General features: G+C 36.4%; 2 protein-coding genes across 3 annotated transcripts; one reads left to right on the forward strand and one right to left on the reverse strand.

Moving 5' to 3' along the window:
* Nucleotides 1–2,592: 2,592 nt before the first annotated feature.
* On the forward strand, nucleotides 2,593–12,054 carry LOC113665267 (secretory carrier-associated membrane protein 1). Of its 2 annotated transcripts, XM_027180943.2 has the most exons (10): nucleotides 2,593–2,783; nucleotides 2,918–3,016; nucleotides 4,762–4,875; nucleotides 5,142–5,180; nucleotides 5,673–5,739; nucleotides 6,717–6,848; nucleotides 7,268–7,436; nucleotides 7,987–8,088; nucleotides 8,853–8,970; nucleotides 10,181–12,054. In XM_027180943.2, exons 1-10 carry the CDS (start codon nucleotides 2,730–2,732, stop codon nucleotides 10,328–10,330), a joined length of 1,044 nt encoding a protein of 347 aa, XP_027036744.2. In that variant the 5' UTR covers nucleotides 2,593–2,729; the 3' UTR covers nucleotides 10,331–12,054. The 2 variants fall into 2 exon arrangements, with proteins under 2 accessions (XP_027036744.2, XP_089059588.1); XM_089203462.1 differs by lacking the exons at nucleotides 8,853–8,970; nucleotides 10,181–12,054 and adding an exon at nucleotides 9,016–9,282.
* Nucleotides 12,055–12,075: 21 nt separating this feature from the next.
* LOC113665265 (bifunctional peptidase and (3S)-lysyl hydroxylase JMJD7) lies at nucleotides 12,076–17,755 on the reverse strand. The gene is made up of 5 exons (XM_089203461.1): nucleotides 16,442–17,755; nucleotides 15,661–16,213; nucleotides 14,528–14,625; nucleotides 13,814–13,989; nucleotides 12,076–13,016 (listed from the first exon to the last, which is right to left on the reverse strand). The coding sequence occupies exons 1-5, from the start codon at nucleotides 16,752–16,754 to the stop codon at nucleotides 12,747–12,749; spliced, it is 1,410 nt and encodes a 469-aa protein (XP_089059587.1). The 5' UTR covers nucleotides 16,755–17,755; the 3' UTR covers nucleotides 12,076–12,746.
* Between the last annotated feature and the right edge of the window lie 34 nt (nucleotides 17,756–17,789).

The following is a 17,789-nucleotide window of genomic DNA, read 5'->3' on the forward strand; positions in this document are numbered from 1 at the left end:
AATGATTCATGCGAAATGCATTTTTAAATAAATCGACAAAGAAGGATGCCGAACTAGAGATATGTTGGGCATCTCAGCTTTGACGCTGTTTCTAAAACTGAGGACTGGTAGTGAACATTCGAAAAACGCGTTTTCACCAGAGAATTTGCTCTTGGGCTCTTTCTCTATAAGTCACCCTTTAAATCCTAACATTAGTATGTATATTCTCCATACTGTTCTCTATACATTACTCAAGGTGTTGACAAGGAGAATTTGTATTACAATCAACGGCTTCTTCAGTTGATGATCATTCCTTTATTCTCGTGACCTTATTTGACTCAGCAGTGGTATTGTAAGAAGATATTAGATGCAGGTCACTCTTAGGGGTCAAAGGTTAGGTGGAGGGCCCTTGCAAACAACATGGTCGTTTTTCCGTAGGGTAAAAAAAACCTGAATGTTTTGAACGGCGCAAGTTTAACGCGTTCACGAGAGTGAACCAGGAAAACTAACTCAGACACATGAAGTCGAAGCTAATCAATGCATCACTAAAAAAAGACATCATTTTGCAAGGAATTTTGACTAGTTTTTTTAACTCTCTTTATTTCTTTTTAACTCTTCCCACTGTTCCGTGTGGTTAAAACTTTTCAAATAGGAGTTGTTCTGACATGAAGATACTTTTGATCGGAAAGTCTCCTTTCCAAGTACCTTACCAAGACAACCCCATCCACTTCAGTTTCAGAGTCAACAAACCACAATTCAATACCCGTGTACTGTGTAATAGGTACACATCATATGATATACAAACAATTTTTTAAATAGTTCGCAAACCAACACAAACATACAAACGATGAATAAAACAACTAAAAAGCAAATAAATAACAAAAATCTGGAGACACAAAAGCTAAAAATTGGAGTTTACTTACCAAAAAATATCCATAACTGCAGTTAATTTCAAGTTCCGTATAACGTTTCCATGCTTTTGAATGAGATGGTAACTGAATTGAAATAAGTTCTCTTGCAGGCTGTTCTAGTTTCAGAAGTATGGCTGCGTTACCTCACACAGTCCATACGCCACAACAGCGTCAAAGAAAAAAAGTGCACCCAATCTTAACAAACTGACAAACTTGACCTCTTCTTGTAGATTGTAAGGCCCTTCTCGCCGCTTCAGGCATTTTCGCCTTTGGTGGTTTCAAATCTTCTCCTTCTGCTTTCTTCATCTTTTCGTCCATGTTTGTCAGAGCTTAGAACAGCCTGACATGTATTTGTGCATCTCTTTTCACGATCTCCTTCTCCGCTTTGGCTTCCAACTGGAATCTTTTCATATTTCATATCTTCAACATCGCCTAAGTCATCAAAATATTTGTCACATTGTTTTTCAAGTTCATAAAATTGTCTTTGCAATTTGTTGATCGGTCTTTCCTTCTCATTGGATGGATAACTTGCTCTTACAATAAAACTTTCGCTAACAACCGAAGCCATTTCGGGTAATTCTAACTTGCAAGCTATACTGATCGGAACAAAAGCGAAATTTTCTTCTGCTTGTTGTAAGTGACGTAACAATCGGACCGTTTTCTGAGTGCGCGCTCAGTAAGTCGAAGCGCGTGCGCGCATTTTTTCAGCACAAGAAATAATAAAAAGAAAAAAAAGGAAAGACTGTGGCTCTTCCCGTCATAATATCTTTGAGATATTTATAAGGAGAAAAATCAAAAGGCTGCAAAACCATTTTAGTGATCGAGATAGGAAACTCATTTTTGATGTCATGTGTTTTGATTTGTTTTCTACTTAAAGCGGAGAGTCTTTGCGAACAACAGACTAAGATTTTAGTGAAGGAAAGTATTGAGGAAGAGGGCTCTTTACGGAAAAAAATTTGGAGTAACAAAAAAAAATTCCCTTTTACCATTTCCACCTCCAATTCCATTCATCCTGCAAAAATTTTTACTGTGCTTCTGCAATCCTTAGGCCAGCGCTAGCTCAAATGAACGCTCAGTATGTCGCATAAAATACCATGTAGCGTCCATAATATTTATGTAATGATTCTTAGGTAGACCAATTTATTAATTCGTTAAAAGCAGGAGAGGATCTTATTGACGTGAGAAGCGAATAATTTTATTTGACCAAACTGTTTACACAGCTGCAAGAGGACGTCTAAAAGATTGATTTTTGCCGTTGTTCGTTGGTTTTGTCTGATCATAAGATCGACCTTGTGATAATGAATCACGTTCAAGTCGCTTGACGATCTCGCTGCTGGCCGCATGACAGGAAGCGTGACGGCGGAAGAAAATCTCACCTTGCAGAGATAAAGGAGATGGACAATAAATATCACACAAAAAATAATCTAAAAATACGAGCAGAAAAGCTACAGTGTGCCAACTTTTATGTCAGTTTCCAAATAAGTAGGTACACAAATATTATAGCAGAAATCTCCTACACTAGACACAATTGAGGGGGTTGAAAATTCCTGACAGAGAGATTTTTTCGAAATTTTTGTGATAGTTATTCAATTGGCGAAGCTTTTACTACTTCTACAGCCCATATGGCCCATCCTAATAGCTTTTGCGTGCGTTCCATTTTTAGCAACAATTTGTCAGATTACGTCACCTTTTCAAATCACATGACAGTTTTCCACGTACACATGCGCAAGCAAATTTGCTAGTACCTCTTACTTCTGTGGAAATACTGTGACCTATATTGTCGGATTCAAGGGTTAAAATCGCTGTTTCTGCTCCCTGAACATAAGGGGAAGCTTGACTATGGCCGGTTTTGAGGAAAATCCCTTCGCTGGGGACTCAGAAAATCCATTCGCTGTAAGTATTCCTTCTGTGAATAAGATTGTTTTTGCTTCATAATGCAAGACAAACACACATTCAGACGACGGTAGTGATCTCGGAGATTTTTATGTTGGTTCTTTTAACGTGTCGGGAATTCTTTACATTTACAGGATCCATCGGTTGCTTCAGTTACGAATAATGCCTCCAAAGGACTGGAAGATTTCAATCCATTTGCGGACGCGAACACAGCTCAACCAACAGGAGCAAAGGTTGTTCATTTCCTCTAAGTGTTTCATTTTTGTTAAGAGCGCTTTCGTAACTTAGAAGTGTGGTATTTTTTTCCATAAGGGCCTTGAGTTCTAGAAATAACATAGGGTGATAGTTCTATGAACTCCCTTCGTTTTCTGAGAAAGAGCGTTGACTAATTGAAGTCACATTAAGACTGATTTGTTTTCATGTAGACTTGGATAGACATGATTGTACTTTATTTTTGTCGTGATGTACTTGGCCGTAGAATATACATCACGAACCCCAGCTCTTACCTTTATCAGCGCAGGATGTTGAGAAAAAATGTCTGATGTTCGAATCTTTAAGCTTACGAAAACCTCTTGTTTGTGAAAACCTCTTCGATAGAGACCTGTTTACCATTAATTTCCTCCTACAAAGTAGCTGATATAAGATCAAGTATCCTTGCTTATAGAAACCCGTCACTTAATTTTTTAGAGCTTGCATCGTTGGGTTCTCTTTGTTCTCCTTATTGTTAAACAATTTTTAAAAAAATTGCGTTGAGAAAGAAATAAGATCTTAAACTCAACGTGTTGATTTTGTATCTTCTGTGCACCAGAGCATATAGTTATGAACTCAGTGAAGGCTTCCGAAATAAATAATTGTTAGTCGTTTCACACAGGGATTTATCATATTCAAACGCAAGTGATACCAGCTTCTGAATAAAAATCCCCAATAGTTAATGGACAAAGCAGTAGTTTGCTTTAAATCCAGCTGAACAAGGAACAAATGTATTATTTGCAAGGATGTAGCAAAGTTGTAACAGAAAATTCTTAAGTAATGATATTGCGCTCAATTTATCATTTATGGGCTCTATTTTCTTTATTTCTGTTCTTCTATTAGCTCTCATTCAAGACATAGATGAAACCAGATACAGCCCAGTTCATGATCAGAAATACTAGTTGAATTATAGCTACAATAGATCACACATTAGGAGGTTATATCATGGGCTGTAAATAAAGCATTATGCTAATATGTGTAGCTTGATTGAAATAGTTGTCTTTGATTATTCCACACTCTTTTTGAGACTCGCGCTTATGTGGATATGCAATTGATTTGTTATTTGGTTTTATATTTGACTTTGTTTTTTTTGTTAATATTGAATCACAATACATTATTTTAAACTGAAATTAAGAATCCTGAATGATGTTGAAACCTAACATTCCTAGCAATATTTACAAACTGAAATAATTGCCTATTGTGCAGAAATGATATAGATAAAGAACATGTTTCAACATGGCATGTACATGTATATGAAGCAACAAATTTGCAAAGACTTTACAGATTAAGTTTGAAAACTTGAACCTGGGAAAAATAGTTCCATCAGTTCAAAAACTCTAAACATGTGATAAATTTGGCCTCCCATAGCAAATAGATTGTCGGGAAAAAAATAGAATTAAAACCAAGAAAACAGAAATAGCATTTTTAATGTAGTTGATAATTTTTGGTTCAACACTCAAAACTCCTTTTCTTGTACACTAAGGCAGATGAGGCAGAATGCAATCCTACTTGAGCCAGCTCTTGTATGCTGCTATAATATTTGTCTTTTCTGTCTTTGTGGTTCAAAGGTTTTTTTTCTCTCTAATTGTGCTGTTCGCTGATTTTTTTCTAGCCTTAGACAATACATACTCTAACTAGCTCTTGTATGCTGCTATAATATTATTTTTTTTGTCTCTGTGGGTCGAAGGTTTTTTCTTTCTAATTGTGCCGTTCACTGATTTTTTTCCAGCCAAAGACAACACCAGCTGTCCAACCCCCTCCTCCACCACCACCCACAGCTCCATCCCCTTCTTCCTCTCAGCCAGCTGTGCTTCCGACCAGAGAAGAACCTCCACCTTATGTGGTATGTGTAACATGTGCATTTATTTTACTTTAAAAGTAGAAATCAGAATAGCTTGTGAACCAGTTGTAGTTTGGGATGTTGTAACTGTCTCAAGTCCCACTCAAAAACATGCTCTGGTGGTGATTGAAGGGCAGAGTGAGCAATAAACATTTGGTACACAATGTTTACCTTGAAATGCAATGAAGTATATGTAAGTGAAGTTAGTGAAAGATGATGAATCAATTTTTATTTTTGACCCCACTATTTTCTACATGAATCTCACACAGATTGAAGAAGAAGCAGAAAATTTACGGAAAAGGCAGGAGGTATGGTGTCCTCATCAGTGTTGTATGTGTGCCTGTACAGTGTGTCGCTAGACAGTGTTCTCCAAGTTATGGCTGTTATGGTGCTCATTCTAGCTACTAAATTTTCAATTTCCAAATTGGTAGCTTGTGTTTGGTGTTTATATAGCAAGGTGGAAAAGTTTTTGGTACTGAGTGTTTAGGGTCTAAAGTTGAAGTTTGATAAATGTGAACAAGCATTTGAGTTTTTAGCTTTTAGATATTGTGTATACCTCCCAAAACAATTTCCAGCTGTATTGTTTCCATTTGTATTATCACGTTTTTTTCCACTTGCAGCTAAAATTTTACCTCTGGAAAATATTGTCTTAGTTTTTTCTGCAAATGGCACAGCTTTTTCTGGAACTACTCTGCCCATTGATGTAGAAATGTAGTTTGAAAGTTGAAATACTGAGATTTCATAATAAATGTATTCTTATGGTCAGGCCACAAATTAAATGCCAGTCCAATTTTTTATAGGATTTAGAACGTAAAGCAGCAGAACTTCAAAGGAAAGAACAAGAGTTACAACGAATGCAATTTGGAGGTAGAGGCTTTTAAAATATTTCAATTAAATAATCTTGAAGGGTACATGTACAGTGTACCTTCTTACTCTGTTGTGCACACTACTCAAAACATCTTAAACCCTTTTACTCCCAGAGGTGATTAACATGTAACTTCTCCCTATCCATTTATTATCCAGTTAACAGAATACTTAAACTTATCAGGTAGAGGTTGTACTTTTGGCCTAACACCAAACTCTTGTGACTTGCTTAAAAGAAAATGTGTAGAAGTAAGAGGGAAGAATTTGCAATCAGATTTGGGATTGAAAGGGTTAATTAACTTTTGGAGAATGTTGCTGTGCATTTTTTGAATGGGTTGTTTTATAAAGTATATAGAGAAGACAAACTACGCCAAACCATTTTTAGTTGTAGTGAAGAAAGTAACATGTTTTATTTTTTTTCAAAGGTTTAAATTTGGAGTGCCATATAGAAATGTAGTATTGTACTCTTTAACGTTAATGCCTTCTTTGTTTACAGTGTGTAAAATTAATTTTTTTTTCTGATAGCCACTTGGCTCCTTAATTCTTCAAAGTGGTAGCCAATTCAGAAAAAGTTGGTCATGATTTTCAAAGACAAACAAAACCTTTTGTCAGTGTTCTAGATAGACCCTCCAAAATTAAGTTAGGGAAAAGATCTTTCATGTGCTACAAAGTGGACACTAGGATGGAATGATTTACAACATTCAAGCTCACTTAAATCCAAGATGGTGTCTAGTTATTGGAAAACTTAACAAGGAAGTTTGCTGTGGATTTATCTTTTTAGTTCACTTTATCTCTTGGTAAGGTTATGATGAAACATTCTAGTTACCAATTTGACAACTAATTTTCAGGATTTGGTCACCAAAGTTAAAGATTTAGTTGCATTGGTGCCTGTATTAGGTGCAATTTCATGCCCTGATTGACCGATCAGGATAAAGATATTAAAATGCGTACCATTGTTGTCTTTTTTATTTGTTTTACAGGTTATAGGGAAAACAATTTCCCTCCTCTCCCCAAAAAATGTCCTTGTAGGCCATGTTTCTTTCAGGATATCAGCATTGATATTCCCATTGACTACCAGAAGACTTGTAGAATGGTTTACATCAGGTGGCAAGGTAAGTGCTTATCTTCAATGTTCAATGTTTATGGCAAATTAACCAAATTGTCTTATTATGGATCAACATACATTTTTCTGCAATAAGAAAGATTGTAAATTTTGAAATTTTGAGCTTGTTCATCAAATAGAATGAGAAGTGATACATACAGTTGTGACATCGGTAGAATGTTGAAAAATTTTAAGTAAATCCCTGTTAAGAATTTGAACCCCAGACTATCAGATTTTGTTGTAAAACACAGTATAATGGAGGTACAAAGGACCTCTTCTGACAAAATTATGAGCTCATTCACACATGTAAGTTCAAAGTTAGCAGGTGTGAGTTAGTTACCGAATATTGGTTTTAGCCAATGGTTTTTCATTCTGTTGTGATGGTGTGTATGTGTGATGTTGATGTCTTTTGTTCTGCTTTTCTTTCAGTGTACAGTTTTACGATGTTTTTCAACTTCCTTGCTGCATTTGCCATGCTTGTGAAAGGTGCTGAGCCAATACATGATGGCCAAACATTTGGAATATCAATACTCTACTTAGTGGCAAATGTTCCTTTTTCATTTCTTGGTTGGTACCGGCCATGCTATAATGCTCTGAAGTGAGTACAGCTCTAATGGGGAGATTAATAACATTTAAGTATAATTTAAGTTAGCAAAGTGATTGTCTGAATTTGGAGATCCAATGTTTGGAGTGTTAACTCCTAGAGTTGATGTAACTTCTGCCTATGATATCTATACATTATCCAGCAAACAAGGAATGAGAGTACTCACACTTATCAGGTAGAATTTATCTTGATCTAATACCAAATGATTGCAACTAATTTACAAGAAAATTTGTAGCATCTAGAGGGGAGAAATAACTGTCAGATCTTGGTGGGGGGAAGGGTTTAAATTACAAAGTAATGCACAGATGTGAGTTGTTTTGAAGCTTGAGTTTCAATTTTTGGGAATCAAGCTTCAAAACACGGGGAGAATTTTTTTGGGAAACAACTTACCGTCAGTAATTCTTAAAAGCAGATCAAAAGCAGATCAAAAGCAATGGACACAGCCCTTGATGTCTTTAGCTCTCCTTACTGTTGCAAGCTATGTTTTCATGGTTCTTAGCAGTTTAGTGCTAACTGTGTGTTTTGTTCTTCTTGCTTCTTTCAGGAACGACAGCTCCTTCAGCTATGTAATATTCTTTCTCATTTACTTTCTTCACATAGCTCTTAATATATTTTACACCCTTGGTATTCCTGGTGGTGGAACCTGGTAAGTTTCCTTTTTGGATGGACTCTTGATACATTTTATCATTACTGTAATTTGTAATGTTGCACTCCAGATTGGGTTTGGTATAGTCAGTAAAGGGGGACACTTTCTGCAAACTCAGGGTCTGTGGCCTTGGTTTCGTAGAGTTCATGTATATTAGTCCTTGTAATCCATTTACTTTGTAGCAATTCAAAACCTTTTCTGTTTCAAGAAGACTATATGTAGACTTTCAGTGATGTATCCCTAATCATGCTTGCAGAAAGGCAAAACAAAGAAAACCATGTCCAAGATTCCTAAATTTCTTTCAATTATTTTATTTCTGGAATGAACTCCTTTGTGGACAGGGCTGTTGATAAGTTTGAAAGTAGACTGCAAATTAGAAATAATAGTCAGGCAAGTTAATGTGAAAGCCATGTTGTTTTGTTAGTTCCACTAGGGTCATAGGAACCAATTCACACATTTAAATCCTAACTGTTAAATTATCTGTGGATTCAGTTTGGAACAAAACTGGGAAATTGCTGCGGTGCATATGTCTCCCATTGTATTTCAATAATTTCAAACAATTTTTCATCAGCACTTTTGACTAAGGGAGGTAAAAGAAACTGGCCAAAGATGGTAGACAAGCCAGCAGAATTGGCCAGCTACCACCTCATTGAAAGCTCTAAATGACTGAGCATATTCAGTCAAGTTGGCTGGATGCATCTGTGATATTAACTCAGGAGTATAATAATACAGGCCGTAGGTGACTCCAATTTTTCCTGTTTTAGCGGTTTTATCAACGCAACTCAAGTAGTTCACAACAGTGTACCTGTAGGAGCCATGATGTTCACAACAGGAGTATTGTTGTTAGTTGGTGTTATTGTAGATATTTTCCTCCTTATGAAGGTACAGTTTTGACAGATCTTATTGAATTTTTGACTTTCTCTCAAGCAACCCAGTGTCACACAGGGTTCTTGCCAAGTGTTTTTTGCTACAGGTAAAAACAGTAAGCACATTTCAACATACATGTATGAGGTATTTTCAAAGCTGTAACCACCAGCATCAGAAAAGTAAGATTTTCAATTGAGTGCTATATCAGTATTCTCCTTTTCGCAATTCCTAGGATCTCAAATCCCACGGCAAACTATTATTTTTGCTTCAGTGCCAGAGACCATGGAAACCCATCTATAACTATTTTTTGGTGCCATGAAAATTCATGGGAATCTCCTTTATATAACTTTGATTTCCATCAAAACTGGATTCTCAACTTTTGTGAAAAAACACATTGAAATGGAACATGTACACTTTTATAACCATTAAATTAACAACTGGTGAACATATGGGCCACCACCTTCAGTAAAATGTATCATACTATGCGAATGATACATGATGGTGCTGAGAGAAGATAGATAACTGATCTAGCTTCATATATAAGCAGAATTGCTCTACCACTAAAACTTCAGAGGGAGAAAAACACCTTTCACTTTAATTTTTGTCAGTGAGGTTAAATATGTTGATGGGAAACTATTTTTTGGTTCTGTTATTTTGATAACATGGTAACAAAGGGGTGAGGGAGTAATTATTGGTAAACACTTCTGAGAAATATCTGGTATTATTATCCAACTGCACAAAGTTGAGTGTAAATAAGGTATGAATAGATTAAAAATATGCTGCCAATAATGTACAGTTATTTGGACAGTTGGTTATTTTGCACTGCAAAAAAAAACCTGTTTAACAAGGCAGCTGCACACCCTATGCTTCTCTATCTGCTTTGCTTTTCCTACCTTATGAGACATGAGCAGAAAGACTTGTGGAAAAAAAAGCAGGTGGATAATAAATAACTTATTAGATGTTTTGGTGTGTAGTATTGCTGATTATTTTTACTTGTAGTTTGTATTTTGACGCACTCTATGGGCTCGTCAAAATATGGCACAACTCATGAAAATACTCAGTGATTCTACACACCAAAATGTCTAATAAGAGATATATATTAAAATGAAATGGCCACAAAAATGTGGTTACTGCATGTAGTGCTGTACTAGTAGTTGAGGCAGTTATGCACATTATGCTTGCATGTAGTGGTAACTTTGTTTATTTTGGTACAAAAATTTCTCAGGTCCATAGGATCTATCGTATGGCTGGTGCCAGTTTTGAGAAGGCACAGGGTGAGTTTGCAAGTGGTATGGCCTCCAATCCACATGTTCAGAGTGCAGCAACCAGTGTCGCAGCTGCTGGAGTGCGAAGTGTCATAACCAACCAGAAGTGAGCAGTACTGGAAGTGGAGAAAGGAGGAGTCAGGAAATCACAATTTACACATGTTAGAAGAAATGCATAATAACATGCTCTGTATGGATGTGTTTTGCCCATACATTGATGTTCTTGTATTTTCTTACCTCTTTACATTTGTAGTACAATTTTTTTTTCTGTAAGTACGAGGAATTATGGTGCCACTTTATTTGCTTTTGAAGGCATCATTTTTAGTTGTATCAGTAGGATTTAAACAAGCGATAAAAAAATGAATCCAATTTCCCATAATAAGTTAGTAGCTTTGTTTCAGTTTCCAGTATTCAGTGAGACCAAAATTGGTGAAACTTAAGTCCTTGTTTATAAAAGTTTTGTAGTCTTTTTTCAGTAAAGGGGTACTTTAAATCGTACCTTTAAGTAACCTTGTTAAAGATGACATGGAAGAAAGCAAAACTGAGAAGAGCCTGTGGGCAAGAAGTGCTGTTAGCTGGTATCAGCCCTGTGTAAGGCCATTGTAGTGAAGGGGAAAAAGGAATTGGGAGCTGTGAGAATAGGGGTGGGCAAGAAAGAAGATACGTTAGTTTTGTGTTCACTTTGTCTGCAGTATTTTGTAATGAAGGGGAAAGAGAGGCATTCCAGTGAAGGAGATGGAGACTGGGGAACAATTCTCACCCTCCTCATTCCCACCCCTCCACCAACTTGCAGCTTGAACCATGTGACCTTTTATCAGGCTTAATTTTAATTCTTGGTGTTAAACAAAGTCCTCTCTGTATCAAAATACTTTGTATGTAATAAAAATGAAATATCAGTAATCTAGATTCACAGAACACAATCATTTTGCCAATGAAAGATGGGAGAGGGCACTGATGAACTCATTAATGGCAGGAGTAACTGATATTCATTCATGTACATGCTAAGAAGCCTTCCTGGTCTTGTTGGTAGAGTCAAAAGTAAAGTTTTTACTCCAAAGGGGCTGATAAAGAGACACATAAAAGAAAGAGGTGTACTGCATCTTAAAATAAATCAAGCATGAGGAGAAATGCTCTTAAGATTAAATATTGGCCTCAAACTGTTACCATTGTGGTCTGGGTTTACATTTGTGGTAGTGGAATGAATCAGCTGATTAATAGAGGTAATAGAAGGTTGCAATAATACCCAGTTTGGGGTGGACTTGCCTTTTGTTTCCTAGTCTCATTTTGCATCCTACATCAGTGAACTGTTATATATGTAGTAACACTTTGCATTTCAAAGTTGATAGGTTTTCATTCATCTGACTTAAGTTCTTAGTAACTATTGAAAAGTGAATACAAGGAAAAAAGTTTGTTCTTTTTAAGTTTTTTTTTTCAATGGACTGCTACATGTAACAGGGAACTCTATAGTTTTGTTTTATGTTGAACACAAATTTCTCAATAAGAGCACAAACAGTGGGGTGTCTCATGCAAAGTCACTACATGGCAGTAATCTCTCTCCACTTCTCAAATCAGTAGTGTTATGACCAGTGCACTTGTAAATGCCAAGTTACATAATACAGCTGATAGACGTTAGTCAGAACAGAAATAAGTGTTTGGCTTCCATGTGCATTTACCCAGCTGCTGATAAAGCAACCCATTGAATTGTTATAATATAGAAAGTAGGGGTGGCATGGATTGTCATCTTTTGTGTATAAATTGTACACTCCGTTTATAGTTAAAGCTGATGTTTAAACAGATGTAAGTGATTAATTAAAAACAAGAGGTTCTTCTACAAGATTGTCCATTGCAATAACTGTTCCATTTTGAATAACTTTATTCCCACTGATTCCTATTCCTGCAATTAAACTTTGTCCATACAGACGACTCTCTTCTTTTCTCATCTGCTCCTACCATAGACATAAGTCTTAGAGGATAAAAGGGAAGATGATTATATTATTTTAACCACAGCTGTACAACCTGACAATTATCGTTAGTAGGTAACATACAAGTGAATAGTGCTTTTCATGCTAATTGCTGATTGGCTAGTTCAGAAGTGAATTGCATGTACTCTTTGCATTTGGTCAGTGAGACAAAATCACATGACAAGTTAAATTTCTGACTATGTTTTGGTGTATTGGATGAAATAAACTAATTTTTTTCAAGAAACATTACAGCTGCAACCCATGAATTAATTATCTTTCACAGTACTGTCAGAGGTTTGCCAGTGACTCTCTACAACTCAAAACCCTCACACAAAAATCCAGCTACACAAGGTAAAATTCACAAGTAAAAGGACTTTGGGGAGAAGAGGGCAAAAGAGGAGAGAGAAAGGGAGGGGAAATGAAAGGAAGATAGCTGAGGAGTGGAAAACTACCATCAGTCAACATTATGACATAAACAATTGTTACATTCAAAAGGAAAGCATACAAAACATGTCCAGTAGCATGAATGGAAAGCACAGCAGAATGTGTAACAGCAAAGACATGCTCAAAAATCAGATTGCATTTGTTGTATCTCCTTGTACTGAGAAGAACCTAGCTTATTCATCAACTGTGGCAATTGATCTACACATCCTCTGTCATCATAGTGAAGACAGTAGTCTAGTATATATCTGATGCACTTGGTGTTCCCTTCATCCTCCTGGTTGCGACAGCTTTCAAAGTGACATGGGCTCTTCTGATTTTTGTAATCAAAATCACAAGGGTTCAAATCTTTGTTTTCTGGCTTGTTCAGATCACTGATTTTCAGGCCTAATTCCTGCAAACAAAAATAAAAATAAAAAGCAGATTAAGATTATGGTAGAGTGGAATCAGACTAAGAATTACTCCAATAAACATAAAAAGACCTTGGCCAAGAATGTCTCCCTCCATACGCATGTACTGTTTATTAACCCCTTATATTAACACCCTAACATCAGAATGCATATTCTCCATACTGTTCTCTATACATTTCCTGTGGTGCTGACAATGAGAGTTTGTTTTACAATAAAGAGCTTCTTAAGTAAGTGATCATTTCCATTATTGTCATGACTTTGATGTTTGATTCAGGGGTGATATCATAAAGAGTTATTGGATGCTAGTTACTCTAATGGGTCAAAGGTTTAAAGAGTTGATTGAGTGGTTGTGTGTGACTCCTTTTCAACAACAAAACACGGTTCTGAACTGTCTTTTTGCTCTCTTCTCAAATGTACTTTTGTTTCCTGCAAAAAAATTCTACCAAATTTATTTAGCAAAATGGAAATGGTAATAATGTTTCTACTTGTTGAAATCAATTTCAAATTCATATGAAAGTGGACAATGAAAGGCATAACCAGTCAGAAAAAGGTCTGAATCCCATCTGACTATTCAGAACTGAAGTTGTGGAAAATTTGATTATGAAACTCTCAAGCACTTTCAAATTTGAACAACAGGAAAACTGAGAAATTTAGATTTTGCTTAGAACTTTACATGACCATAGAAGACCCCCTGAAATAAGCTGGCAGTGTCCCAGATGGAGAGAACATTGATACAACCTGTACATCTCACTCTAGAGTGATCTTCTCATGTTGTCCATACCTCTTCCAGGTAGCCTCCATCCCCCTGTGTCTGTGGTACATTCATTTTGTCACTTTCAAACTGATAATCGCTCATGAAAACCTGCTGGTCCTTGCATTTTACTCTTGGTGTGATATCACTCACATTCTGAACCCATAACTCATACTGGGCCAGGACATTTCCAAAGGAATACCTTTCTGTAAATGTTTCATATCTTCAATCAGTAAAGTAAGTGCTGTTTACTATTAAATAATTATTAATTAAACTGTCCAACTTCTTACTACAGGTACAATGATTAAGATAAACTTATGGCCAAGTTGTACTACATATGATTATTGTTGTAATAATCAGATTAACACCATTTGCATCAAATTGCTATTGATTGGGACTTAACCCTTTTTAAAATCCCACAAGTAATTAACAAGTAACTTCTCCCTCTAATATTCATAAATTATATCATCCAGCAAACAGGTAATGAGATTACTCAAACTTATCAGGCAGAAGTTATCTTGATCTACCACCAAACTTCTTGTAACTGATTTACTAGAAAATGTGTGGTACCTAAAGGAGGGAAAGTTAATGTTTATCAGACACAGGTAATAACAGGTTAGGAGACAACCAGAGCCTGCTTTGCACTATCTCACAAAGCCAGAATGGGGAGCACCTTTTACTGTCTGATAAATTTGTGTACAAAAACTCAAAGTCAATACTCAACACCCAGTTTACAGCCAATACCTTTGTCAAGACTTTCCACTGGCAGTGCCTCCCTTCCAGGTTTTTTAAATACTGGTTTGGATTTCCACCACAAGGCCACTGCTTGTTGACGTTCAGGTCTATAGCAATAAAAAAAGATGTAATTAAGGACATTATTCATCATTGATTTATCATTTAACCCTTTAACTCCCATGAGTGACCAAGAGAGAGTTTCTCCTCACTATACATCTATACAATATCATGCAGACAAGTGAATTGAGAATAAAGGAAAATATCAATTATGCGATTGCTGATTTATCCGATACCAAATTCTCCAAACTAACATAATGAGAATTGTTTGGAAAATAGTAAGGAGAATTACTAATGAGACCTTGGGAGTTAAAGGTTAACCCTTTACACACTAACAGATAAGTAAAGCCTTTATATAGGCCTGAGTGGCCTATGGGGCAGGTGCTTAACTCTGGTTTTCTTAGCATGAAGCGGCTAGGAGTATTGCTACTCCCCCCTGGATGGGATGCTAGTCCATCGCAGGGGTTACCCCCAGCACATTTGCTGGTACCCATTAATGTACACCTGGGTGAAGAGAAGCACTGTGAGAGTAAAGTGTCTTGCCTAAGAACACAACACAATGACCCCGGCCAGGGCTCGAACCCGCACCACCCGATCCAGAGTCGAACGCACTAACCATGAGGCCACCACCCCTCCACATACACTAACAGATAGTATCCATATTTTCCATACTTATCCCTATACATTTTCTTCAGTATTGAAGAAGAGAATTTGCTTAACAATTAATGCTTCATAGGTTCGTGATCATTTCCTTAATTGTCATGATCTTAACCCTTTACACCCTAACATCAGTATGCATATTCTCTATATTGCCTTTTACACATTTCTTTAAGTGCTGACAAGGAGAATTTGTTTACCAATCAAACGCTTTTTTCATTGGTGATCATTCCTTAATTCTCATAACCTTAATGTGTGACTCAGGGGTGCCATTGTAGGGAGAAATTTGATGCTAGTCACTCTTACGGTTTAAAGGGTTAATGAATGATTCAGCAGACTTTCACAGTAAGGAGAAATTAGAAGCTGGTCACTCTTTGGATTTAAAGTATTAGATCCATGATATGCAAAAATATACATGCTATAATTACCTTGATATAACTTGGTGCCACCACACCTGGGGGATGTAAACAATATCTCCTTCTTCAACATTGGCACGGTGATACCGGACTTTCATGACATTGGGAAATTTCTCTAAATCAACAGCTTGTGGATTGATGTCTGAGACACCCAGCACCCGTGACTCATCAGAGTACAGATGAGTGGAATAGACTGGAGACACCATGAGGACAGATTTATGCCCATGAATGACACACAGCAAGTTTTCATCTGTATCAATGTGTATCGATGACGATGTCCCTCCAGTGCTCATCCAGAAGTACGACACAAAAAAGAATGAGCTCATTTCTTCACAGCGTAAACACAGTGGAAGAATTACATCTTTTCGCATGTCTGGAAGAACTTCATCAACAAGGTAGCGATTTGAATGGTTGTATTGAGAGAGAAATTCACTCAGCTCCATATCAGGGGGGACATTCCATTTGTCATCATCCTTTGTTTCCATGTGAAACCTTTCTTGCCCATAAGTTGTATTCAAGTATTTATCTGTCCACTTTGTATATGCAGGCCAGTATTTCACAGCACCTAAATTGGAAGAACAACAATTTTCTTGTGAGAATTGAACAATTTGCTCTAAATAACTTAATTTCTCATGATTTGTGCTAGCATTAAAATGTACAGTATCTGAATGATATTTAGTGGTAACTCAGTGTTACTGTGGAATAATTAAATTCATAAAATATATTTGAAGTAAATCAAAGAATCACATTCATAGATAGAGAGGAATATAGACTGTCAGTTAAAATAGATTACCTTTAAACACAACTGGTTTATGCTTTATAACATAATTCATGTAGAAATCCTCGGGAGAAATCATGTAAGGAAGTTCTTCTACGACGAAGTCAGGAGGACGATGTGATCCAAATGGCTTCATATGACCACGCAGAAACATTTCCTCCTCTGTAAGATCATTCTTGAGAACATTACAACCTTCACCATACTGATTCCCACATGAATGAGTATCTGAATGGTGTGAAGAGTGCTCATGGCACAAAATTAAATTCACCATACAGAGAAACTCAATGAGAGTAAAAGTCACAAAAGATATTTGACTTGAAAATAACATGTTGTAAACCTGTGTAAAAAGAGAGTGAAGATGTGATGTTAAATAAGTTCTAGAACTGATCTTGATGTCTTCAAAGTTTTAAGCTGCAGAGATCTTAGAGCTTTGTCATGTGGCTCATGAATGAAAAATTGATATGTTGTTTCAAAAGGAACATCATGGTTTAGCAACCTCCTTTGAGTGGTAACACTTTCTTTTCCTTCCTTAATGACTTCATTGTCAATGCCTAAGCCACAGCTGCAGATAAGATACACTAATTATGTATGTAGTCACCCACACTGGATACCACGATCCTGACTAGGAATTCAAAGATACAACTTATCCACAAATTACGCTTTCTTGACTGTTATACACCAAGGAATGTTTTTTTTTTGCTCAATTAATCCACTTACAAATTGATTTGTTGATAACATTCTGATGAGCTTCACTAGCCTAGTTTATTATTATTATTTTGTTTACTTGGGCAGTACGATCTTGATGTCAATACGTCAATTTTCATCCAAGAGCATTAAATTCAAGTTGTAAGCGCAAAGTATTTTTCATTACAAAGTTGGCAAAACGTATTAATTATTACTTCAGTCTACACATTCTAATTTTCGTGGGTTACTCTCCTGTTAAAAATGGAAAAATTATGTTTAAAAGTTGTTCTAACTTTTCAGTCGGGAAAACTTACTCATGGAATTAGTCTGCGCTCAGAGTTTAGGCATTGAGAAGGTTAGCAAACAATATAGTCTTGAACAAGTTTATACAAGTTAATTTATCTCAATTAGCATTTAACAACTGATGCCTACCGGAAAGCGAACTCGCAAATAAACAACTAACTTTCAAAGTAGGTTTCTTTTCTCAGCTACCTCAGCTTTCATCACTTGGGATGGAAACTTTTTACTGCATTTCTGTTGTCTAAGTGAAACCCAGTCTGATCAGGCAATTCATATCAGAACAATAAAAAATTAACAAACAGGAAATCGATTACACCTGCACTGACAGCTGCACCAGATACAGTCACCTTCCAGGGGACTAGAGCTGAAGTGTAAGTGT

The sequence above is a fragment of the Pocillopora damicornis genome, chromosome 4 (assembly GCF_964200805.1).
Source record: "Pocillopora damicornis chromosome 4, jaPocDami1.2, whole genome shotgun sequence".
Classification (NCBI taxonomy): domain Eukaryota; kingdom Metazoa; phylum Cnidaria; class Anthozoa; order Scleractinia; family Pocilloporidae; genus Pocillopora; species Pocillopora damicornis.

Coding starts and splice junctions, on each gene's coding strand:
- LOC113665267 (XM_027180943.2), top strand. CDS start 2,730: ATGGCCGGTTTTGAGGAAAATCCCTTCGCTGGGGACTCAGAAAATCCA. Junction 5,181..5,672: donor ATTTACGGAAAAGGCAGGAG/GTATGGTGTCCT, acceptor AATTTTTTATAG/GATTTAGAACGTAAAGCAGC. Junction 8,089..8,852: donor ATTCCTGGTGGTGGAACCTG/GTAAGTTTCCTT, acceptor TTCCTGTTTTAG/CGGTTTTATCAACGCAACTC.
- LOC113665265 (XM_089203461.1), bottom strand. CDS start 16,754: ATGTTATTTTCAAGTCAAATATCTTTTGTGACTTTTACTCTCATTGAG. Junction 14,626..15,660: donor TGGCACCAAGTTATATCAAG/GTAATTATAGCA, acceptor TTATTGCTATAG/ACCTGAACGTCAACAAGCAG. Junction 13,017..13,813: donor ATGGAGGCTACCTGGAAGAG/GTATGGACAACA, acceptor TTTTGTTTGCAG/GAATTAGGCCTGAAAATCAG.